A 25,330-nucleotide genomic window follows, 5' to 3' on the forward strand; every position below is an offset into this window, starting at 1 on the left:
TCCAAATATGTTGTTGCATAAACATTAGCTGAATCCTGGATACTTTAGTTGGCTCTTTTTTTATTCTTAACTCAGGATCAGACTTCCTTGGTTTTTATGTGTGAGGGTGGGGCCTCTCCAGATTGTCCCTCTGTAAAATGGGGATAAAATCCTTAAACGTTCATCCCTTGGACTCTGTGTTTAACATTCCTGTGGCTCCGGCAATTTCAGACCAGAGCTTAAAGTCCACAAGCTGTCGATGGCGCGACATGAACCTGCCGTAGATCGCTGCACTAATGGAGCAAAGTTCCTCTGTAGTGCCTCTAAATGCATGTTTACTTGAGACTATCCTAGCGATTAGATTGCACGTTGATCATGGTGTTTCTGTTTATTCTGTATTTTATAGTCAGTTGCTCCTGATGTAAGTTTATAAGGGATAAGGCAAAGCTTTGGACCTCTGTTTATAACTAACTGTTAAGCATTTTTTATGTTCTGGATGGCAAGTGGAGAAGAAGAAAAATCATCCGTCTGGACTATTTTTAAAACCATCTGGACTTCGTCTGTTTACTGTTATCTGTCTACCTTCTTTGAGGTAGACACTGGCTCTTACTCACCTTTCCCCCCTTGTAATTTTGTTCATGCAAAATCTTTCTAACTGTCTCGCTCTGTTTTGACTCTGATTTGTTTCTTTTACAGAGGGTCTTGTGAGACGGAGGATGCTGCAAGCCAGCCATCTTCACATCCGTCCTCACCTAAAGAGAATGGCACTCTAACCATAGACACACGGAGTCGACCCATTTCCAAAAGCACTTTAGAGGAGAATGCCTATGAGGACATAGTAGGTAAGCACTCACTGGTGCACTGGCTTTGATCCCTCCCTGGTTTCTGTGTGACCTGAGTCACTCTTGGATACAGTTGAAATGATGAGTCATCAAGTTTTTTCAGCTGCCTGAATGTGAATGTCTGTTGGTTTTCTTAGTCTTAGGGTGTATTCACACATGCCGTGCTTAGTTCAGTTGAAACAAACTCAGATGCACTTCCGCCTTCGGTGCGCATCTTTCAGACAGGTGTGAATACAGCAATCGCACTCGGGGGCGGACCAAACAAACGCTCCGAGACCCAGCTGAAGTGGTAGTCTCGATGCGCTTCAAAACGCACTCTGCTGCAGTTCGTTTGTGGTGTGAATTTGGCCGGACTCGATCCGACCCAATTGCAGGAAGCACTGTACCTTTTCTTTTTTAATAAATCGCTGTCAGCTTCACATTATAGGAAAGTGTTGTTGTCGCCATTGTTAGGAAGATTAGTTGTGGTTTGACCGGGAGCCCCGAGCGAATATATTACATTTGATAGACAGGACGCGTAAACATGCTGATGTGTTCAGCGACCAGATGAAGGAGAGGGGAGCGTCTCCCGCACAGTGACAACAGGTTCACGCTGCGCTTTGTATGAAGTGCGTGTTTTTATTTTGCATCCCATGTTACGGGACCGTCAATACTATCCCTGTGTCAGTTTGGAGCTTGCGCCGAACTCACACCCAGCTGACACACGGCTAAATCAGCTGTGTGTCAGCTTGAGCCTATTCCTCGCGAGCCGCGCGTCCAGCAGCAAAAATACAGTAAATATTATGTTTCACATCGTAGGCTACAAGCCACACATTGACACAGGCCTACATATTATAACCATATGAAACAACAATAATTTTATGTTTTTTTATTTTATTTATAGGCTAGATGTAGGCCTATTTATTTATTTATTATTTTTAACCCCATATCGTATCAGTTATATATTTCGCAGTTTTTACTTCGTTTTTCCTGCTTGTCTGTCCAATGAATGAATGACCTCAGATCACGTGTGGTTTTACTTCTTAATGCTGGTTCACTTGCAAAAGGGGCAATATGAAAGTGGACCACTCCAAACGAAAAAAATCTAAACTCTATTTGGTCTGGACCAAAGCAAGTGAACTAGCGGACTTTCTCAGTGTGAATACACCCTTATATGATTTTGAACATCCTTATGATAGGACTTCTAGTTGGAAAACATAAGACATTTAAGTGTGTCAACTTGGGCTCACGGAACTTTGTAGATGGAGACGTTTCACAATGTTCTAATAGTTTAAAGACCAAACTGAAAATTGATTGATCGAGAAAAAAATCAGCTGATTAGATGATGAAAATAATTGTTAGATGTAGTTAAATTTGAATTCTGTAATCATTTGAGATGTTATTGGCAACAGAGTGACAGTAATCTCACTGGTCCAGCCAAAACATTAAAGTCAATCTTAGGTGAAACTCTGCAGTACTCTTAGTTTTGTGTTTATGACCATGTACTTACATCTTTCTGGACATATAATGAAAAGATAACTATAAGACACAAAAGACACAAAGACAAAATTAAAGGTGATATTCTCCTCTACCAGAAGATCTTCAAAAACAGAAAACTTACCTAACCCTAACCCTAACCCTTCCATTAAGACTAATTACATACATTGTATGGTTATTGTGAATGCAACAGTGGCCTAAGATACCAGTAGTCAGATGTTTTGTACGGCCACTGCTGCTGCTAGAGAAAAGTGATAGCCCCAAACAGCATGGCCTAATGTAATACGATTGTGAGTTTAGCTCCACCTCTTACATCTGCCTCATGTAGAGGGCTGGGGTAAAGTCAAAGTTTCAGCGTGGGAACAATCAATGAACACTCAGTCTGAGCATGAGATTAATGGATAACATGTGGTTTTATATACATTTCACACTGCTATCGATCACTCTACCGACATGTAGTAACAGAGGATGAGCACTGAAAAACACTTTTGTACGCAAAGATATTGTAATCAGTAAAAGTTACAGTTGTAACAGCACTAGTACTAAACGTACAGTAAAGAAATATGTTAATTGTTTGGCTACTTAATTGTGATCGTTGATCAGTATTATCTTTTAGCTGTGTCTCATTGTATACAGAGTCAGCTCAAATGTTCTCTGAGATAATGTGTGTATGAAATCCTGGAAGGGTTGAAGAGCCAAATTCCTTTCCACTAGCAAATGACCCCAGGCCTTCTGCCCAGTGCAATTTGCCAGTTCCCCCCAGTGCATAGTTAATGTGGTTGAAATGTGTGTCAGTGTGTGTGTGAGTATAGTCTCATGATGAAGCTTGGATTTCAGATGCAGTAAAACGTTTTTACACTCTGAAATATTTTTTTTGTTGTTGTGTTAAATGATCGGTGATGACCAAATAAGGGCTTATGCAAGCATACCATTACTTCACAGTACATCTTTAGGTAGCCATGTTGTTCTCAAATCAGTGACCGGTGTCATGCTCAATGGCATTTTTTTCAAGCGTAGGACATGCAGCAGTTTCAGAGAGAGCGTCAGAGCATGACTGATTTTCATGTGAATCCCAACAAAGCCTCCATTGTTCATCCAGCACTGAGAGGGTAGACTTTTAGCCGTTAGGAGACGCACTTTCCCCGATCCCTGTTTGTGCCTGTCTGACAAAGACATTGTCTCTGAGTACGTTTTGAAATCGCGCCAGCCTTTTCCAGCTATTTCAAACAAAGCTTCCTAATGGAGGAGAACAGGGGTTTCCACGACTACTCCGCAGTGGTTTACAGGTCACATGATCCATGTGAGAAGCAGCCACAGCAGTAAATGAGCCTTGTTTTGGCCCCGCTGAGTACCCTATTATAACAAGGATCTCATGCAGGGAACCAGAAGTCCCCACACGTTTCAAGCACTCTGCAAGAACGCCTTGGCGTCCTCAGCAGTCCTGGTAGGACATTCACTCGCACCATTTGGATTTCTTGGCACCTGTTCGTCATGCCAAATGTTAACCCAATGAGTGCAATAATCTAATCTGCAGTGTTTCTGCTATTGCATGATAGATTGTGAAATTAGTGGCCTGACTTAAGTGCTCTGGACGAGTGCACTTGATAAATGCAGTGTCAATGAGTGATATGTTTACAGGCAGATGAGTCACTCCGTGTGCTCTAGTGACACTATGATTCAGATGTCTGCATAAGCTTTGCGTTTCCTTCACTGACGTAGTTCTGCTCAAGTGATGTCTGCTATTTACCCTTGTGAATAAACCTGGGAGACTGTCTGGTAGTGAGTGATTCACATTCTAATACAGTTGCACTCAGACAGTATCATGCACAGTTGGATCTTGTGATTTTGTTATTCTTTGGCTCAAAACATGCCCAAAATACTGTGCCCTCTCCAGTGTGGTCACAAGCCGACTATCTGAATGGCTTGCGGTGCTGCCAAATGTTTCTGCAGAACTGTAACCGATTTTTTTTTCGACGATGGAGCTGTGCCACTGTACTTTAGCCTGTCCACTTTACGGGGTAAGCTGATATACCGACATTGTTGGTATAAGTTTGTTCTGTGCCTCACCCTGCCCAGAAAGTCCATTGTGTACACTGAAATGTACAATCACAGTGTGCAGCCGAGGTGTGCCCACTCCCTTCATAATACTGTGTGTCTGGGGCGTGTTTGAGAGAGATCTGGATGCTTGTAATCAGAGGAGTAGATTAGTACCCTCCAGTACATCAGCAGCTATACATATCATTTTCCCAGCAGGCTCTCATTACACTATTGCTTAAGTTTAATGGAGTTGCAGCACAACGTGGGGCCCTCTTATTGGGCTCCTTGGCTTTAATGATGAACAGAAAATCCACTCCAGTACACTAATTTACTGTGTGACACAACATAAAGCTGTAAAGATCCCTGTCAGTTGTCTGCATGTCTTTACCTAAAATAGGTTCAATAATTAACCTTAAGAAATAGATAACTGGACAAAGCTGAATAAACAGAGGTTCATCTTTTTAATACACAGACTCATTGTGTGAGATGCTTGAGTTCATCGGGTTTCCACTAATATACCCAGGAAGAAGGAACACAGCTACCGAGTGGATTTTTCTTATTTGTCTTTCTACTGACAGATAACACTGCTTTTCTTTCTTTTGAAAGTTTCCCTCATGCATCTCGACGCCATCTGGCTCTGCTTTTTTTCCTCACTGTGGTTTATTCCCTTTCTCACAACCTTTTTCAGACCCTGCCAAAAAGCTATTCTCAGAGCACATGTCTGAATAGACATGGACTGTGGTGTTACACAAGCTTTCTCTTTATTGAAGTTGGCCTTCTGCCAGGTGACATCAGTGAGAGCTGTGCGCTGCTCTATATTGTTGTTTTTCTTTCCTTTCCTGCTATCAGTTTTTGACTGAGGTACATCCATGGAGCAAAGTCTATGCTCAACTGAGACCCCAGTCCTAATTGATATCCCTTATTTGCAATTCCAAAAATATATTTAAGCGTATGTCATGGGGTAGAACATAAAATACACATTCTGTATATTTTAGAAATTGCTAATGTTATTCCTATCATATATTGGTTCATTAAAGATGCTATTTTAACATTGTTATTGCCAGACTAAAGGAACTTCCTCTTCAGCTCTCACTGCAGACAGTTGGCATGCCTGGACAGTGACTCACCACAAGTGCTGTGTCCAGAAGTTTCAGCTGGGCCCACTGGGTCCTGTGGGGCCCAGTGCCAACAGTAACTGTTTTGTAAAAAGGGAGTTCACTTGAGCCAGCTGGGAGTGACCTTTGACTTACCTTTCATGACTCATCTCTTTTCAGACCAAGCAAAGGGAGGCCCTCTTGTGCCCTTGACAACCTTTACTGACTGCTGTATTAACCCCTTTTGGACCCCACAGCCTTGTCTACCTTTTGTTCAAAAACATCCCCTGTCTATGGGCAGTTGCTAGTTCTACTGCGGACACCATATTTTGAACACATTAAATTGAACACTTAATTCGTCCCTACAGAGAAGGAGAACCCATATGAGGATGTCGACCTGAAGCGGAAGAGTCTGGGTCGAAAGTCGCGTCTTTTGGAGGGCAGATCTTGGACTACAATGGACAGAAAGCTGAACTCTCCACCTCAGGTTAGTCCTTAAACTGGTGGGATCAACAACAGTGCTGTCTTTCCCAAGAGTTAACTTAACACATGTTTTTCCCATCATGGTACTGTGAATCCTCTCACTAAATGTCAGTTCTGAATCCTGGACAAGATCTGCTAAAGAATCTCACACCTCATTTGTGACTCTACAGGAAACAGTTTGATTTGTTTACTCCTGGAAATTCTCCACAGAAAGGCCCATCTGCAAATTTGGCTTCCCTGCTTATATACAGAAAACTTGTCTCCCTAAAGATGAGGGGGAAACCCCCTGTGGTTACTGGTGGTAACAGCAAGTGTGGTTTTATTTCATTTCATTTTCCTTTATTTAACCTCGAAAGATCAATTGAGGGGTGACCCTCTTTTACAATGACGTCGAGTTGTACTCTTGCTCCTCCTTGGGCGACTGCTTTGTCAGGAATACAACAAAAGAGTGACTGTTGATATGTTTACAGTGCAGCCAAACATACATGTTTAAAAAAACACAGTGAAGTCTGTTACTTTGCCGAATACGGTAGTTGTGCAGCTCAGTGTAGCTGTTCCTTGTTGTTTCATTGCTCTCTGCAATATTTAAAAATTTCAGATGTCAGAGAAAGGCAGAAAAAGGCTTCTTGTGTAGATAGATACATTGTGTTTCTTGTGATTGCTTCACAATAATGTAAATTGCCAACGCCTGGTGAACCCTTTTAAAGCCCGCCCCCCCCCACACACACACTAACAATGTAAACCACTATAAATGAAGAGAAAATTATGCTTTTGATTTAATGTAAATCTTAAGACTTAGAGAAAATTCTGTGTTCTCTCTCTCTCTCTAGTTGCCGTCCAAACCCAGTAGCCAGTCCCTACGCGTCATGAGTTCCAGTGACAGGAAAAGCCACCGGTTGTCACAGTTGTCCAAACGCTACAGCCAGGATGAAATGCTGCTTCTCCCCCAGCTGGGTGTATCGAGCTCGTCTTGCGGCCTGCTGGACAATAGCCTCTGTAGCACCAGTGATACCCTGGCTTCACACAGACACTGGAGGATCCCCAAGGTACACGCCACTGCATCCTACACAAACACCTGCACTAAGTCTTCGCAGAGCCCTGACTGTGTTCTCTTTCCTATCCTGCTTTCGAAAACTGGCTCAGGTTTCTGGTTACACCAAGTCCAAAAACTTGGTCTAAAAACTATGTTTGAAAAAAAAAAACACAGCACCTCAATGTGCGTAATTACTGCTTTGGTTTTTGGCTCTTGTGGTGCTCTGTAGAAAAGGTTAAGAACTTGACTTGTTATGTGTTATCAGTTCTATTTTTCAGCAAACCTTAAAGCACACTACGTTATTACTGTTGGCCAGTATCACACAAGCCCTTCGTCTATACTTTGGATCAAATGAAACGATACTTCAGATTCCCCCAACAGAGAGTTTCCTCTTTCCTCTGTTTACAGCTGGTCCAGAGGATCAACTCCATTTACTGCACTAAACGTGGGAAGAAGAGGCTGAAGAAGCTGTCAGTGTCCAATGTTGAGACCGCATCTCTCCGAGGTAAGGGCTCACCTTATTCCCTTGGGCCAGATGAGGGAGTCAATATTTGTGTCTCAGCCGCCCGGCCCTACACAGTACTCTCACTGTGTCTGCCTCTCTTGACTAAAACTAAAACGTGTGTTTGTGAAACTGCCCTCTGACCTGTGGAAAAACCTTCTTGTCTGTCTCACGTCTTGCCCCCAGATGACAACAGTGAGAGTGAGAGTGACTCTGACGACAGGTTCAAAGGTAAGTGACCACAGCATGCATTCACAGGGTTAGGTGCTAGATTTCTAGTCAGCTTTGACAGCTTCATTTGTTTTTCTTGGTGCTTGTGCAACAAGATTTGTATTCAGCAAGTGACCCTGTGCGACCGGACAGACCACAGAAGTGTAATTTAAACATTTGCCATATGCACGGATTATCAGAAGACAATAGGACATTCATCACATGTCTACATTCAACTACAGGAATTAATACTAAACTTTCTAAAAATCCTTGATGTTTGCTGACCCAGTGAGCCTAAGATGTACTTACTGAACTGTAAAGTGTGTAAAGTGTTATTCAGACAGTGAATTGGATGTATTGATGTTTTGGCCTCCCTCCCCAGCTCACACTCAGAGGTTGTTGAAACTGCAGTCCATCCTTCGACTGGCCCCCAGCTACCGCACACTGGAGCTGCAGCTCATTGAGTGGCAGGAGAGAGAACTCTTTGAGTATTTTGTGGTTGTTTCTATGAAAAAGAAATCCAACAAGAACTCCTACTCCCCGGAGGTCACCTACCAGTTCCCCAAGGTAAAAAGCACGCCGGTGATAATGGAATCGTTGCCCTGAAATGCATCAAGTATCAGCAAGTGTTTTACATCAGAAATGAAACAAAAATACTACACAGATACGCCCCTGCTGACTGTTGTCCAAAACCACACGATAGGTTAGAGCCCTGTAAATATTGTTGAAAAAACACATTTATCAGTTTAAAAAATCTCTGGCATCATCTGGCTGGGCCCTAAAGCTAAATATGGTCTGTTAGTAGTTTAAAGGAAGAAATAAATTGTTTAAAATTGAAATAATTAAAAGGAAATAAATTAATAAATGCACATGGATAACAGAACAGCGCACCTAATAGATGTCAGCAGCCCAGAGAGCAGCATTGAAAACTTTCTTGGCATAGTTAATGAGGGTTAATTATTGGATAATTGGAGATGATGATGATGATGATGGAGTTGAACTGTTGGTTTTCAGTTTTCACAGGCATAGGTTATCCAGTTTTGGATGTTCAGACAGTCAGGGAGGTGTTAATGGTAAAGCCACGGATAAAGTGGGCCAGTGTCATCTCGTCAATAATGCGTTTCAACAATAGGTGATGTACTGCAGGTACAGGGTTTCCCACCGTGAGCTTTTCATTATGTATGACTACAGCAGTGTGCATGTTTAAAATTATGATGATGACAATATATTACATAGAATAGTGAGCCATAACAATTTCTTGTGTAAAGTTTAAATAAAAGGTTTCTTTGTGCATTTTACACTGGATTGTGCATTGTTGTTGACCATTTAAAAACTACAGTCGATTCAAATGCATACCGCAGAGCCCAGGGAAAGTACCCAGGATCCAATTCCGTGGCAGGGATTTGTTTGTAGTAATTCAAAGATACATTAATAAGCTATTTAAGATATGATTCAACAGATGAGTCCACTAAGAGAAGAACATCTGTTTGGGGGAGAAATAGTAGTGTGGTTAGTGTGGTCATTTATTGGACCTCTCCTCTTCCTCTCACAGCTAGAGAGGCCTACCAAAACCATGAGGGAGGCAGAGCAGAGACTCAAAGCCATTCCTCAGTTCTGTTTCCCAGATGCAAAAGACTGGAGTCCAGTGTCTGAGTACACCAGGTATGGCTGCTATTCTTCCTAATGCAGTGCTAATTTCATTCAGGGGTAGTTGTGAGAGAATAGTCAAAGTCAAGTCACTCATTTGCATCTTTCTCAACTAAAAGAACATTGAAATAAATCTCAAGCTGAAATCAATGTAAAGCCTGACTATTTCATTATGGTCATTTTCTTTCCGACTTTGGAAAGCGCCACCAATAGGCAGAATAATACTGCGTAGACTGACCTTCAAGAGTTTGCTTTAGCCTTCAACTTTGAGTATCAACTCGTGCTTAATGTGTACATGAAGTTTTGTTAAGTGAGTATTCATTTGATATAATGGTAAACCGAAAATTGCTGCTACATATTTGGAAACAATGTCATCATTGATGCTTAACAATCTTTCATAAACCTCTTCCATTGTTGCCTCCATCCATGCAGGATTAAATATTGTATCTGTTTACTACAGCTGCTACACAGTCACATACATGTAATGCTGGGCAAGACCCTTTATTCTGTGCTATTTGTCTACATGTTGTCAACACGCGTATGCATCTTCATGTTGATTCTCATGTGTATACTTTTTTTTTTTTGGCCAAAGTGAGACCTTCTCCTTCATGCTGACTGGAGAGGACGGCAGCAGGAGGTTTGGATACTGCAGACGCCTGCTGGTAAGCCACCACTCTACCAAGCCCCCATCCTCTGCTCACTGTTCACACCCTGCTGAGCCTGTTTGTTGTGACAGACCCGTTTTATGTGAACAGGTGATAATTTTTTTCTTCCTGTGGGACCGTTGATGTGTTGCGTGACTGTCCACTTTGACAGCAGGAAAGACGAGATAGAAAGCAAAAATTAATTAATAAATAAATAGAGAAAAATACATAGTATATTTTTAAAGAAATAAAAAAAGGGTTTGTTGTTCATGATTGCCCAGGAAATACCTATGGCTGGCAGTGGTTACATCTGGAACAACATCTAACAAACACTCAAACTAAGAACAGTGACTCCAATTAATTCTTATAATCACATGTGTCTTATAAAATGAAAGAAATACAGTTGCTGCTTCATAGTAAACAGCGTTGATACCTAAAACATCCAGTCGTGGATGTAAAATACATTTAAAATACATTTAATTATTAATGTAAAAGGATTGACTACTTATATTTAAGAGAGTTTCTCAAAGCAGAGACAAAGAGGAACCATGCAAAGTCCTGACTTTGTCATTGTGCAATGCCTCCTCGTAATGAGGCCATCAAGCGCTTTGAAGTTTTTCTGTTGAGCTTTTCCCATCCAGCCTGCGGCCACAGAGAATGGCTGTGTGGGATTCTGTGAATGTGGTGGTAATGTTGTTTGCCTTTTGGCGATTCTGAGTGTGTTTACAGTACTACAGTGTGTATGTTCTCAGAGGCTTTTCTGGGCCTGTCTTTTTTTCTCATTTGTGCTACAGCTCACACACGTCTTGTGACTTCTTTGACCGGACAAAGATTATTTATTTCTTTAACAGGATACGTCGCGTGGATCAGCCTTGATAGGAGCATGTTTTTAATGAAGGTGAAGGAAGAGATGAGCTGCTCTCCTCCAGTAACTTTGTTTCCTCGCTGCCGTCTGAGCAGCCGTTGGCAGCAACCGAGCATTCCTGAGGACTTGAATCAAGCTCCACATAGTTGATTTAATCATCCATTTGGAAAAAGCGGAGGAGAAACAAGAGGAGAAAATTGTATACCTAATATGGACAAGTGGATTGGCTTTTCCTTGAGCGCTTGTGTTCATTTGTGTCCGTGTGTTTGAGCATCTGTGTCTGGAAGCACAATGTGGTCTGTGAGTGTACAGAGGTAGATATGATCAGTAGGAGCAGATAAACCACCTGTGTTTAGGAAGTTGCTATCTTCCTGAAAGACTTTCACCTCAGATCACAGCCTAGATTTAAAGACTCAGCTACAGTATTTTAACAGACTTGCTACATATTATATGATCATGGTTGTAATAGCATAGTCAAATCCTTTATATATTTGTTTTTGAATAAACTCAACTCCCTTCAGGTTCACAGGAGTATTATTCAGATGGTGAAAAAAGGGATGTGTAACGACTTTTGCGACTCTGGTGGAGTTCTGTAAAGCCTGAAAAAGTATACCTAATTTTGACATCAGGGTTATCTCGGCCTGGTCCTACAGACTCAAAAGTAATATCCAAAGGCCTTTGCTACAAACTGAGGTTGTGGTGTTTGAGGGGCTTGACCCATGTTCGAAACTTAACTTCCTGACACCTCTGCTTCTGCTGCTTTGATTCTTTACCATATTTTTCTCTCTTTCTCCCATAAGTACTACTCCTTTACTACTCCTTTAAATGTCTTTGTAGACAGTTTGCAGAACTTCTTTGAATGTGCCCCTTCATCAAGCTCATTAACAACAATGTCCAATGTGTCTCTGTGTCTCTCTCCCACAGCCGACCGGGAAAGGACCTCGCCTTCCAGAGGTGTACTGTGTCATAAGCAGACTGGGCTGTTTCGACTTGTTCTCCACGGTGAGTTCAGCCTATCCCACCGTTCACACGCAAACACAATATGCATTGGTATCAGGTGAGCTAGCTGTGTGTGGTGTTTAGCTGAAGTAAATTACTTTCAGAAGACCTTCTGCTGTAAACCTTATCTCGGTCTCTCTCTCTTACTATATCCCACTATAAGGGTTTCTTTTTATTTTGTCTAAGTGGTGCTAACACAGAGCAGATCAATCACTCGGTTCGATTATTTCAGCCTTTTCTGGTCACTTATTAACTCAGCAGACTTCTGAAACAGAGTGTCTCCTACTGTATGTGACATGAACATGAAAATATCATGGTCAAATGCGGGAAAAAAAGTGTGCAAATATGTTCAATATGCTTTGTTCATTGTTTAAGAAATTATTTAATAATGGAGGCTTTTTATAGCCTTTTGGGAGTGCAACTGAGCTGTAATTAAAGGTTAAAGGTTGTGGAAAAATTTGAAACCTGAAAGGAAAAATCTGTAATCTATATTCAGCAGTGGAGTCAAAGCAGATTAACTGCCTTGGGGTTTTTATTCTAGCACTTTATTTGTGAAAGAGGTGTTTACTAGAACCATTGTTCAATTAGTTTTACATCATGCGATATTTAAGGACCTTCACTAGATAAAAAAAAGGTGCTAGAAAAATGCCTCATGCTTCACCGTTTGAGGACAGCACAGCACCAAACCTGAGATGAAAAGAAAGGGAATCTATTTTACAAGTGCATTCCTGATTACTGGGAAAGGGAGGTGGTGTGTGTGTGTGTGTGTGTGTGTGTGTGTGTGTGTGTGTGTGTGTGTGTGTGTGTGTGTGTGTGTGTGTGTGTGTATGTGTGTGTGAGAGAGACAGACAGACAGACAGACAGACAGACAGACAGACAGACAGACAGACAGACAGACAGACGAGAGGACGAGACGGGTGATTTATGACCTTGAAAACAACCGATTCTCCAATCAACTTTCCAGATAAGGGGGCAGCTAAGAGGAGAACAGTCAGACGAGAGCACGGGGTAGAATTTTCCAATCACAGAGGCATGGAAAGAAATTGATTTGCTATTTTTTTTCTCAAAAAAAAAATGAAAATTAATACAAACTTCCAGACATTTAGCCAGTAGCCAAAAACATGAGAAAATGTTTCCATTAATTGTGGCCACGGGCGATAACCATGATGACTGTGCACATTTTGTTTCATTCAAAATAGATTTAAAAAAAAGAAAAGAAAACCTAGCCTCCTTTCCTTACAACAGATACATTTCCAGACTTGATCTTTGAAACTGTTTGAGATGTGTAAATGAAAGCGCCGTGCTCTGTTGTTCCTGTGCTCAGATCCTGGATGAGGTGGAGCGGCGGCGAGGCGTCTCTGCAGCCCTGGTTTACCCCTTTATGAGGAGTCTGATGGAGTCGCCCTTCCCTGCACCAGGGAAGATTATCAAAGTCAAGACCTTTCTGCCCGGTGCAGGAAATGAGGTCGGAGCTGCTGACTAAGCACTTAACCCATCTGTTTTATTTATTTTAATGACTTCAATTGTACAGTTTTGTTTCAGAAAGTCTTACACAAAGTCTAAAATGTTACTTTTTTCTGTGGTCACTCAGGTCATTGAGCTGAGGCGACCCACAGACTCCAGACTTGAGCATGTGGACTTTGACAGTCTGTTCGGTTGCCTCGGTGTACGGCAGGTGATACGAGTCTTTGCCTCACTGCTGCTGGAGCGGAGAGTCATCTTTGTGGCTGATAAACTCAGGTGAGTCTCCCACCATTAGGGTAATAATAGTCCCTCTGCAGGAAGAGCACATCATCATTTATGTGAGAGGAAGCTGTTAAATGTGCTCCTTCGTCCCTTTTTTGTCCCAGTGGGTCGTTCTCCTCTTGCACTGTGAGATATTTGGTCTTTGACTTTTGCCTTGTTGGAGGCCTTTGCACATATTTTAGAGGAAGATTGCCAAAACAAATCAACAGATATTTATCAACATGGCCTACATTTTTGTCATAGTGTAAGATAAAGAAATAATGTAATGTCTTGACCAAGGGAGCCCCCTGGGAACTGAGAGTTCATTTAGATTTCTTGAGTATACACACTACTCCTCCTCATCCAATGTGAGCTGTAATAGGCATCAGCCCCTGTGTCTAAATAAAGAGTTTAAAAAAAGGCAGGATGGATATCAGAGATGGGATGATGAAAAGTATGGCAAACTCTATCACAGATGTATTTCAGTGTTCAATATATACAAAGCCTCTTTTGTTTTTAATTAGTACACAGCTGTATGGTTCTACTGTTCCTTAAGTTGTTACAGTGTAAACTCAGTTTTTACAGTAACTTATATCGCTCAACATAAATATTCATAACCCTTCATCTAATCTCTACGTACATTTCTTCAGTTGTTTTAAGTTGTAATACAAAAGAGAAATATTGTGTTCAAAAAGATGGTCCAAGGACATATTTAGGTCTATTAGTCGTGCCGCAAAGGCTTAAAATATATAACTGCCACTGTTGTGGCCCTCCAGAACTGAAATAAAATGAAAAATTATGATGATGGCAGAATAACCTCTAGTCTCCAAACACAAAGAACCATAATAGTAGCATTATGCTGCTATTAGATTTTTTTTGTTTTGATAATTACCAGGATCGGGCAACTGGCCACTCATTTAACCAGTCAGTCAGTCAGTCAGTCAGTCAGTCAGTCAGTCAGTCAGTCAGTCAGTCAGTCAGTCAGTCAGTCAGTCAGTCAGTCAGTCAGTCAGTCAGTCAGTCTGTTAGCTGCCAGTTAAAGTGGGTCACACCAGAGAAGAATGGGATGGGGGCTGATAAGATGCAAAGAAGAACCTCCAAGGACTCAGTGTCCCAGTGTGTCCTCCAGTCACTGAAAAGAGAAGGTTTTTAGAGCATTGGAGGCTAGGGTGGAGTGGGAGGAGATTTGAGTGGAGAAGTAATCTCTTCATGTATCAAAGCCCTGGTTTAAACAAACATCAGTGGGGGCAGTGACTGTGAGGAGTAGGAATGCACTTCCTGTGTGCACGACTCTGCCCTCTGTGATCCACGGCTCGACTGTCACCGTTTGACTTACGATGCCACGTTCACTCCCTACGTATGAGCTACGGCACTCTCTGTGTCCCTAGAGGAAATCGTCTAAGCTGCTCATTATCAGAAGTGATAACATCAAGGGAGTCAATGGGCGGGAGTCACCAGGCAACACGGTACAATATTATCATGACGAATTGCCCAAGAACAGTGACTGGATACGCAGGCAATTCTGAGATTGAAATCTTTTACGGCAATCATTTATGATGCAAGGAAATGCAATGTCTTTGTACCTTAAGCGATAGATATACAGTACATCTAGAGGGGTGAAATAAGATGGGGAACATGGTAGGGGAGAACGGGTTAAGTAGGGACACTTTTTACTCTAGTGAGAATTGCTCATCACCTAAACATCTTTCAATAGTCATTCCTACATTAAATTGAAGCTTAAGGTGTTGGCTTGAAATGTGTACCCCTCACTTTTTCTATCCTATTGTAATAAAGAAGAAATGAATCATCAAAGACACCCTTACACATTGTGACAACCAACCCCATCAAGGGGTCGGTTGTCAAACACTATGGGGTTGTTTGTCACAATGTTATCTTAATGGGAATAATCTTAAAAAGAAGGCAAGAAAGTAGAACTAAATTTGAAAGTTTAATTGCATTGTCAAGTTGACAAATAGGCAGCTGGTCTAGTTTGGGATGCACTGGGTTGTTTTGATTTTGTTGCCCTTTTTCTTTTGCATGCTAGCTGCCTTTTCCTGCTCTATTCTTTCCTTCTCTGGGGTGTCAGTGAGGATACAGCTTGACAATTTATTTCGTTATTGGGTTCCTTTTCTGGCTGCAGCCTTGAGATAACATGTGACAACCAACCCCCCAAAAAATGTGACGACCAACCCCAACTTGAATTTCTTGCTAGCATCAAGGCCAACAACCATCTGACAACTAATTAGCTTGCTAACCACAATCTAAACTATAGTTTACCCTTCACACTTTGTATGGGTAAGAAGTGTTTTGTTATAAACCCATTGTGTAAAAGCCTAGAAGAAAAATACTGAGGAGCTAAATATTTTCAATTGGACATGAAAAACACAAACAGTCGTCTCACCTCAAATTCAGCAGTCTAACTCCAAGAAAGACTATGTAGGTGACCTCTGATCCCAATTCTGGATATTTACATACCAAAATTTCACAGACAGCGCCTTCTGGTTCTGAGACATAACGATTGTGACAACCAACCCGTGTGACAAATTACCCCGTTCTCCCCTAAACATTATACTAGCTGAACATCAGCATGTAAGCATTTTCATTGTGAGCAACCATTCAAAGCAAAACACCAGTAAGAATACAGTATATGCTGGAAAGGAAAGGATACATAGACTAAAATGTCAAACTACAAATTATGTGGCAGAAATAACTATCTAAAAAGAAAATTACAAACAGAGTTGCATACCCTTTTGTCTTATTTATGCAGTCGCGCTTACTGTGGGATCTGCTCAGACCATCTGTGTGTGTGTGTGTGTGTGTGTGTGTGTGTGTGTGTGTGTGTGTGTGTGTGTGTGTGTGTGGATATACATGTGCAAGTATCCATGCATACATGCAGGGCTCCTGTGTTTTGGTTTCTTTTCAAAACACTGACAGGGCCTCACTGCAGCATTAATGGCTGCTATGATAAAAGGGCTGCTCCCTCTGGGGCTCTGGTACATAATCCATTCCCAAAATACCTCGCCAGCAGAACATGATGTATGTTTCTCCCCCTTGAAGTGTATATCCAATGGAGGCAGGAAGTGAGATGAAAAGCCATGTTTGGCAATAGTTTTCTGTGAGGTCTTCTATCGCTCGGTCCTTTGCAGTTTTACGTTCACTTCACTCTTGGTAATATTACACAGAAACTTTTGGATTTTTTATTTTCTCCAAAAAGGTTGTTGCCTCTAAAGTCTGCACAGGCAAATTCTTATTAGTGATCATTCACCATCCCATGCCTGTAATAACAAGTGGGATTGCCTAATCAGATAAATTCATAATCAGCTATGTCATTCTGTAATTACTTAACTCAATTGACCTGCAGGTGCTGAATGAGTTTTGTCAGTGCTGCAGACTTATGTAAACAGCCCTCAGGCTAGGGTTGGGGACGGCTACCAAATTGTGTGTTCATGTCTGGATTGATCTCTTGGCATGGCAGTGAAAGTGTTACTTCATATTAGATTTAAATGTATTTTCCAGCTATGACTCCATCGCTACGATGATTGCATTTCACCATCTTCCCTGCACTATTTGAATCAGAATTGCCACCCTCAAACGGAGAGTCAAAACATGCAATGATATTTAATTGCAGATATGTATTGATGCTGGAGATAGATGTCTCACATGTCAATTGAGGTGGTAAAGAGTAAGACATACAACAAAAGATGACCAGTATATGTTCAAGAGAAGGAGACAGGGGACAGAGTGAAAAGAGAGGAGGCTGTAGAAATAAACTTAACAATGGCTTCTTAAAGCTTTTCCTATTTCCATGGTGAATAAATCAAACTCACTTTTGTGTGATGCAGGCAGATTGGGTTTCTGCGTAGACACTCTCTGGTTTCCCCTTAATGCTGTATGTTTGTCCTCATCTGTGCTAGTAGTAATCATTGAACTGGTACTCAAACTACAAGTAGTATAGTATATACCTGTACTGTATAATAAGTCTGTGGTGACTTTTTAAATTTATTTGATTATCCAGTGGTCTGAACATGAGTTTGCAGGTATGTACGTAGAATGCACCAACATGTTTTGCAGCTGCAGCATAATGATCAATAGTGACTTTCATCATTAGACAGGTAGAATTAGTGCCACTGCTGCTGGCATTTTTCTTAATTAACGTGTATGGTAGCAAACTCATTTAATTTATCCTCTAGCGCCGTCTGCAACACGTTCCGCAGAGCTGGCACGATGCCAAAACCGCTTTTAACAACTTAACTGGTTTCCCATGTGGTATTTAACTCTGAGGTAGAGTAAGAATCCACACACTGTCTGTGAACATGTGAAATATTTCTGTTTTTCAGAGTCACAAAAAGTCATGGTCATTACCAGACCCTCGCCAGCTGACTTTCACATCAGCGTTGTTCTGCTGACTGTCTGCGCCCACATGGAGACGACCGCATACACATGTATGACGCTCATATACACAGACACCTGCGCACATTCATCTGCTCTCTAGACAGCGCTGATGAAACCCAGACGTTATCATGGCTTAAATAATAGCATGTATAGAGTTTCCTACCAGAAACCATTTCTCATTGTAAAATGGCTTCTGCTGTTACCTTATGTGGAGCCGAAGAGCCTAGACCAAGAGCCAGTGGCTCTTGAAGACAGGAAGTAAGGGAAAACCATTTTGGGACTTAGGGAGCAGAGAAGGATAAAAATACACCATGTACAGTTTGTCATGAGGAATCCTGTAGGTCTATACGTTCTCTGCTGCCTCTTGATATGATTTCTACGTGTTATTTTGAGCTTGGCACAAGTTTTAACATTGAAGAATGATATTGCAGGGGTTTGCAGAACAGCTGTTGTCAGACAACCTATCTGTCCTCTTGTCTTTGGAATCCATTTGCCATGCCAAGGACCAGAAGAACCCAGTGCTGCAGTGCTTGAGTGTGTCCCCTCCCTCTCTACGTCTCTTGGACACTGAAATGTTTCCCTCCTCCTCTGGGCTTGACAGACTAAGCCTCTGGATCCCATGTTTCCTGGAGTATCTGCCAGTTCAGCCTCACACACACTGAAGCAGGCCTGGCAGACCTACCAGGACTAATAAGTCAGGATTAGCTCCTAAACCTCAACACATAACTGCTCTGCACAGACCTCACCTCTGCACCAACTGGGTTCTTCTCTCTTTTCCCGAGAGTGGAATCACACATTTTATATGACTTTTCAAGTGGGAAATTAGATTAAAATGAATCTTTGAATATTAGTTCATGCTTGGGTGGTGTAATTGTGAGAAGTATAATTTTTAGGATTATCATTTAAAATACATTTATTTTCGATTAAAAAATATATTTAGCTAGTTGCTTTGGGTTTCACAAAGTACGAGTCAAAATCACCTGTTATCTTTCAGATGTTACTATAGCCTGGAAGATAAGTACAAATGTCACAAGCAAGACAGGGGATTAATCATGCCCTTTTTGTATGAGGGAAATGAAATAACATGAGTCTGAAGCCTGAAGCTAGCCTCTGTGAGGCTGAACATAGACCCAGCAGTGATTTTAGCTACATGCTAACATTAGCATAATCAACATAATTTATAATCCCAAAAACATTGCAACCTCAATACCTTTGCACAAACACCCCAAAATAATAAAGCATCATCACATTGAGAAAAAACAAAATAGCTTATTTTTTTAAATGTCTTCAAATGTGTTATTATAATCTTTCATTCTATTACTCACGTTTTTAGTTGACACAGACGCCAGGGAGCATTTTCTTCTTATTTTTATGACCCATGTGTGGTCTGAGGAGCTGAAATGTTGGTCTAGATCTAAGGGGGAATGTCCCTCTCGCTTTCCAGAGTTGAGTGGCAACCTCTGGTAGTGCAGAGTGTTTTCACTGCAAGTTTATCCTCTCCCCAGAGTGTAGGGTTGGGGAGTGAGTGTAATTGATCCTCTCAGTATCAGTGGTGTGTAGGGCCGCATGTAGCCTGTGGCCAAGGTTTTTCTGAGATCTGTGCCCCATCACTCCCTGTTGGAACTCGTCAAACCCGGGAGAAGGGATCTGTTTGGAATTATCAAGCCCTCCTCAGGCAAATAGAAATCAGACGGGGCCAAAGCAACGCTGCAAGTGCTTCATGAACTGGAAAAGGCCTGAAAAGACTGAACACTGTGGTTATTTTAGCCTTTTGGGTTTTTTTTTCTGGTGTAATTCTATTTTACCCCTTTCGAGAAAACACATTATATTCTTGGCAAGTTAACTCATGGGAAGTTAAGATGAAAAGGCATGTGGCAAACACGTAGCCTCAAATGAATGTAGTTGGAAAAGTTAGTCATTTATCTCAGGACATCGATTAGGGAGCTGATTTGTGTTCTAGCTGCCTGTCGCTCCTAAATGAAGTTACATTTTCTCCAAATTGAATCTGTTACTCAATGACTGAGGTAACACAAAAGGGAGTAACTTCAGTTTACTCTGATGTTCCGTCTGTGTTGATGACAGCGACCATGGGAAACCTCCCTCATTAAAAGTGTATATATCTCAAGTGGGGGCGCGTTTGCATACCGTGTTTGATCCCTGGGCTTGTTCTTGATCCATACTGATTTAGTGCTGCACTGTGTGTTATTGTGTGTGTGATTGAACCCACAGTTTATTTTCACTCTCTTTGTGTACATGGACTGGACAGTATGTAGAGGACAGAGGGGAGGGGGGTCAGCCACAGTCAACAAGCGACGGATCGTGAGAAAGACGGGCCGCTATTTGTGATCTCCATTTTATACCACAGCTGTCAGAGCTAAACCCAATTGGTGTCTTTTTGGTATTGTGTCAACAAGCCTCCAGCTTAACTACTGCAATATGTCAGAGTCACGCCACCCCTAAAGACAAAGTACAGTAATGTCACAGTCTATTGCGCTCAATCATCCTCATTGCGGCTTTTGTAGAACATGGCGTTAAACTGTGAGAGGGAGAGGTGTAAGGTGCAATATAGATGACGAGCTGCAGAAGGAACAAAGTGTCAGAGCATTCAGCTTTGACACTTTACAATGCTGTACAATGCTGTGCTGTTAATGTCTTCTATACAAGTGACAGTTTTAAGGAAAACGGGATCTAGTAGTCATTTTAATAGGGAAATAATTTGTGCTCTTATAGTTCAGTATGTATCCCAGTTAATGATTATGATTTTTTTTTTCTACTGTGGCATTTTTAGGAGAGTGTTGTTACCACATGATGAACCACAACTCCCATGGCAGTCTGGGGGAAAAAACAACATGTGTCTGTTATCTAGTGAAACATCTGCCCTGTTTTGACCGGTGTGCAGTTTAATCTGGTGTGGCCTCTAAAGGGCGTTGTTGTGTGAAGGGGATTGATGGTGTGTGCATTTTTGTTTTCCCCCTCATCAGCACCCTCTCCAGCTGCATGCATGCAGTGGTGGCGCTGCTCTACCCCTTCTCCTGGCAACACACCTTCATCCCCGTGCTGCCAGGCTCCATGTTGGATATTGTTTGCTGTCCCACTCCCTTCCTGGTGGGGCTGCTGTCCAGCTCCATGCCAAAGCTCAAGGACTTGCCTGTGGAAGAGGTGAGTGAGTGTACACCGTCTCTGCCTTTTCCCTCTGACTGTGTCAACCTCTGAGCGCAAGTTACTTTTCCACACTTCTGAATTTATTCATTTTCCATGTGCTGTCTTCAATCTGTCTGATTGAAGCCTCTTTCCTGGAATAGTAAAATATTAGTGTCCTGGCTGATAAATAACAAAAATACATATTCAGAGTAATTCCATTATAAATTGTCCAACTGTTGATTTGTCTGTCTGCCTTGAGTCTTATTATATTAGGGAATCGGCCAGGTGACTTTCAACCAAAGGAAAAAAACAAAAACAGAGGGCACATTTTTTAGAAGGTTAATTTTAGACCAGGACAACTTCAAGGTGTATTAAAGTATTTTGGAGCACCTTGGGTCAGCTTCTCAAAATGTGAATACATTGCCATAACCCTTTTTCACCAGACTCTGAGTATGAAGGGTTAAAAGAAAAACCTCCATAGAATATTTTCATAGGACGTGTGTGTAAGCATTCACACAGATGCAGAGCAAAACGGCCTACAGTCGGAATAGTGTCTGCACCAGCTGGGGATATCTGTCCTCCTTCTCATTTTGTCTCATCATATCTATTTTGGCCCAAAAAAGCTCAGTGAAGCATCGTCCTAAATGATCATAAAGTTATTAGATTTGCGCCTTGTCTGCTAATTTTTTAATTGTTCTAATGTTGTCTGATCCTACCACTGTCTACATCAACATAATGTAAATACCCCTCAGGCTAAGAAGTGATTTATGTGAAAAGACAGTTAACACTGACCTGTTAACAAGCTGTCAGGAACATCTGCTGTCTTTTAACATCAATATTCCTGTTGCTGATTGACTCATGAAAAGAGTCGTCTTCAAGAAATGTGTTTTTTATCTGAATTTTGTGTGCCGTAGCTTCTACGAGGGTACTGGTTTTTCATTTGACAGATTGTGTTTTACAGAGAGTGATTGCATGATTGCTTTGCAGGTGGAATACACAGTTCTACTAAAGACCAAACAATTATTCTTGAAGAATGACACTGTCTTCTTTTCAGGCATTAATGGTTGACCTGGGAACTGACCGATTCATCCGACAGGTTGGTCAATGGACTTATTTACCACTGTGCCAACAAGTGACAGTTGCATTGATTATAGCAATTTCCTTTATTTCCTAATAATAATAATAATAATAATGATAAGTCTGAATGCGGCTGGGCACCTTTTATGTTTTTCTTATAATGGATAAAATGCCAGAAAATACAAATAAAATACTTTGTTATAAGGGAAATTGTAATGGGGCCTAAAGCAGAAAGTACAATTATGTATCCTGGTGAAATATTATGTTTTTAATTTAAAATGTGTCTTAATGTAGAAAACTGTTTCAGTAAAGTATGTTATACAGCAGCACATTCCATCTTAAGTCTTCTTGCTAAATTTAGCTAGCAAACATTAGCCAAGTTACTGGTCATACCAGACGGAGTGCTGATGCAGATCGACCTGAATGTATTGAGTTTAGTGATTGCACAATTTATTTCTTATGAATTAATCATTTATAGGAGGAAGATTGTGTGTTTTCATCTTTCAAAAGTGATTTGGCCTGGCTTTAAACGGGGTTGTAAAACATGGGGTTCTCTGCTCTAAGTCTGAGCCTTTGAAACTTCTTCTCCAAACATGGTTGTTTATCTCTGGTGACTGCAGTGGTTTCTGTTGTTTATAGATGGACGACGAGGCCTCGCTGTTGCCGCGGAAACTTCAGGCCGCTCTTGAGCAAGCACTGGAGCAGAGGAATGACATCATCAATCAGGACTCTGACAGCGAGTCGGACGAAGGTGAATAAGTGACAAATGATCTCCCCCTACCACGACAGATGTATGCCTTGTTAATAAGAGCAACAGTTGCTGTAGCAGAGCATGTTCAGTCCTGGTCTCTGTGAAGCTCACTGGAGATGACGTCCTCTGGTCATGACAGTGAGTCACAAAGACTCACCTCGGAGGTGAGGTAATGTATGGTGCCTTTGATGGTGGATGGTGAAAGGTCAAGTTGAGTGGGCTGGTTACGCTTGCTGTTCATGTGTTCCAAATCAGTTCCTGGTGTTAAGACAACTCTGACTCAACTACAAGTTGTAGAATTATGAGAAAAACAACATAAGAGGGTACAGTTGTGCATTGCATGTCAAGGTATGTAAGTATCTCCAACATGGTCTATCGGTTAGGATTCCTGGTGTATTTTTTGGCACACTGCATTTGACATGCATGGGACATCCTAAAAGGTTTTCTGGCATGCTAAGTAGTATGGAAGTGTGGGTATTGAAAGGCAGTATTTGCGTGACACCTGCTGCATGTCATTCAAAACCCAAGCAAAACACTTATGCAACCTCCAGTCTGTTAGATTAAACAGATGTTAAAGCTTGACTTTACTTAGTCTCACTACACACACCAATTTCCTGTTGTGAAAGTATGTTGTATATTGAATTGAAATATTAAAACAGTGTGCCAGGCCTGCCATCCAGATGTGACACATAACATTCACTCTGCAAAACAACTAATATGACAGGAAACAGTCATCCAAAAAAGCAAGGGAATGCAGAAAGTCATTAAATTGTCCTTTGCTGGCTCTTGGGTAGGCCCCACAGTCAATGCTGTGGTTGTGCCCTTCTCAAGGATTTAAAAAAAAAGTTTTCAGATATAATAGCTCTGGTCTAGTGACAACACCACTGTAAGAGCAATAGAAGTAATAAAGAGGCAACCACATCATTACTATTTCTTATTTTGTGGTCAGTTTGATTCAGGCTTGGTTTGCCCAAGCATCATGGAATACGTCCCAGGAATCTCTGCACAAGCTATAGTGGGTACATTCTATTGCTTACGTGGCTGTGAGTGTTGAGCCAAACCATGTATTCTGATTTAATCTGACTCTGGCTACCATAAGAACTATATGAGTATATTTATTGGAAAATGTCAACATGTCATGCTGTCATGACATGTCTGTTTTTTGTTGTTCCGTTAGGAATAAAGATGTAAGTGATGGTGGGAATTTTCATAAATATTGCTTCATAATTCATCCAAGTCTTCTGAAATATTCTTCCACCTGAGTTGACCTCTAACCTTGAAATGACTTCCTTCACAGGAATAACTGTGATAAATCCATTCTCATGTTTGTCCTCCAGAGTATAACTCCTTGAACAGCCTGGTGTCAGAGGCCTTTATCCGCTTCTTCCTGGAGACCATGGGCCACTACTCCCTGTTTATCACTCAGAATGAGCGCGGAGAGCGTGTCTTCCAGAGAGAGGCCTTCCGCAAGTCCGTGGCTTCCAAAAGCATCCGTCGGTTCCTGGGCGTCTTCATGGAGTCTCAGATGTTTGCAGGCTTCATTCAGGATCGGGAGCTGAGGAAGACCCGGGCTAAAGGTAGACTTGTCCTTCCCTCCTGACAATGTGTTGTGTCCATGGAATGTCCGACTAAATAGATTACCGACTGACTGTGCAGGAGAAGGCACTGCAGTAACACTGATCCCTAGTGGCTGAAAGTCATCATCAGCATGTTTTCTCAACACATCACTCTTCATCCTTGGCAGACAACAGTTATTGTAACATCCTAGAAATGGGTTGTTCCTTATTTTATTTTATTTATTATCTTGTACGGTCTGCTGTGGACAGGTCTGTTTGAGCAGAGGGTGGATCAGTATCTGGAGGAGTTGCCAGACACCGAGCAGAGTGGAGTCAACAAGTTCCTGAAAGGCCTTGGTGAGTTCTGCCTCAGATTACAGCAGTTTAAAGTTGCCTGGAGTTGGAAGCAGTTTTTTAAAAATCAGCCTGCATGACAGCCTCAAAGGGGAAATTTCAAATATTTCAAACACTCTCACTCTGCAAGATTAGATCTAACATACAAGTCTTTGTTGCTACTGTTATCTTCTTGCCAGAGTGAGCTAGAAACCTACTTTCCCAGCTTTGAAGCACTGTTGCCTATTTCCCTCTGTCCAGATTTGAATTTAAACACATTCCTAACATGATAGAAATCATCAAGGTAGTCCTGATTGGTCTATCAATAAGGTCAAATATGTGTTTTTGCTTTTTGTTACTTCACGTGCATCTTTGAGCTTGACTGTGCAAGAATGATTCTATGAGGGGAAACCACACACTTAAGCAGATATTCAGATTCTGGGCTTAATCCCCCCACATGCTAGCCTGGAAATCCAGACCTGCCGCTGGCAAATTAAATTTGTTGCGCCTGTTGGTCTGGGCACGATCCATTGAAGCTCATTAA

At 41.6% G+C, this 25,330-nt stretch overlaps 1 protein-coding gene across 2 annotated transcripts in view; it reads left to right on the forward strand.

Annotated features, from left to right (window-relative positions):
- Positions 1-25,330, forward strand: part of dennd2b (DENN domain containing 2B) — a 49,786-nt gene that overhangs the window by 23,441 nt on the left and 1,015 nt on the right. For both annotated transcript variants that reach the window (XM_080034184.1, XM_080034183.1), the window contains exons 4-19: positions 676-821; positions 5,797-5,915; positions 6,742-6,957; positions 7,353-7,449; positions 7,633-7,677; positions 8,039-8,223; positions 9,209-9,318; positions 9,896-9,965; positions 11,737-11,814; positions 13,136-13,276; positions 13,403-13,551; positions 20,910-21,087; positions 22,124-22,165; positions 22,786-22,897; positions 24,235-24,474; positions 24,724-24,810. In XM_080034184.1, coding sequence (XP_079890310.1) covers positions 676-821; positions 5,797-5,915; positions 6,742-6,957; positions 7,353-7,449; positions 7,633-7,677; positions 8,039-8,223; positions 9,209-9,318; positions 9,896-9,965; positions 11,737-11,814; positions 13,136-13,276; positions 13,403-13,551; positions 20,910-21,087; positions 22,124-22,165; positions 22,786-22,897; positions 24,235-24,474; positions 24,724-24,810 — 2,015 coding nt within the window. The remainder of the gene's footprint in view (positions 1-675; positions 822-5,796; positions 5,916-6,741; positions 6,958-7,352; positions 7,450-7,632; positions 7,678-8,038; positions 8,224-9,208; positions 9,319-9,895; positions 9,966-11,736; positions 11,815-13,135; positions 13,277-13,402; positions 13,552-20,909; positions 21,088-22,123; positions 22,166-22,785; positions 22,898-24,234; positions 24,475-24,723; positions 24,811-25,330) is intronic.

The sequence above is a fragment of the Ammodytes marinus genome (assembly GCF_949987685.1).
Source record: "Ammodytes marinus genome assembly, chromosome: 1".
Lineage (NCBI taxonomy): Eukaryota > Metazoa > Chordata > Actinopteri > Uranoscopiformes > Ammodytidae > Ammodytes > Ammodytes marinus.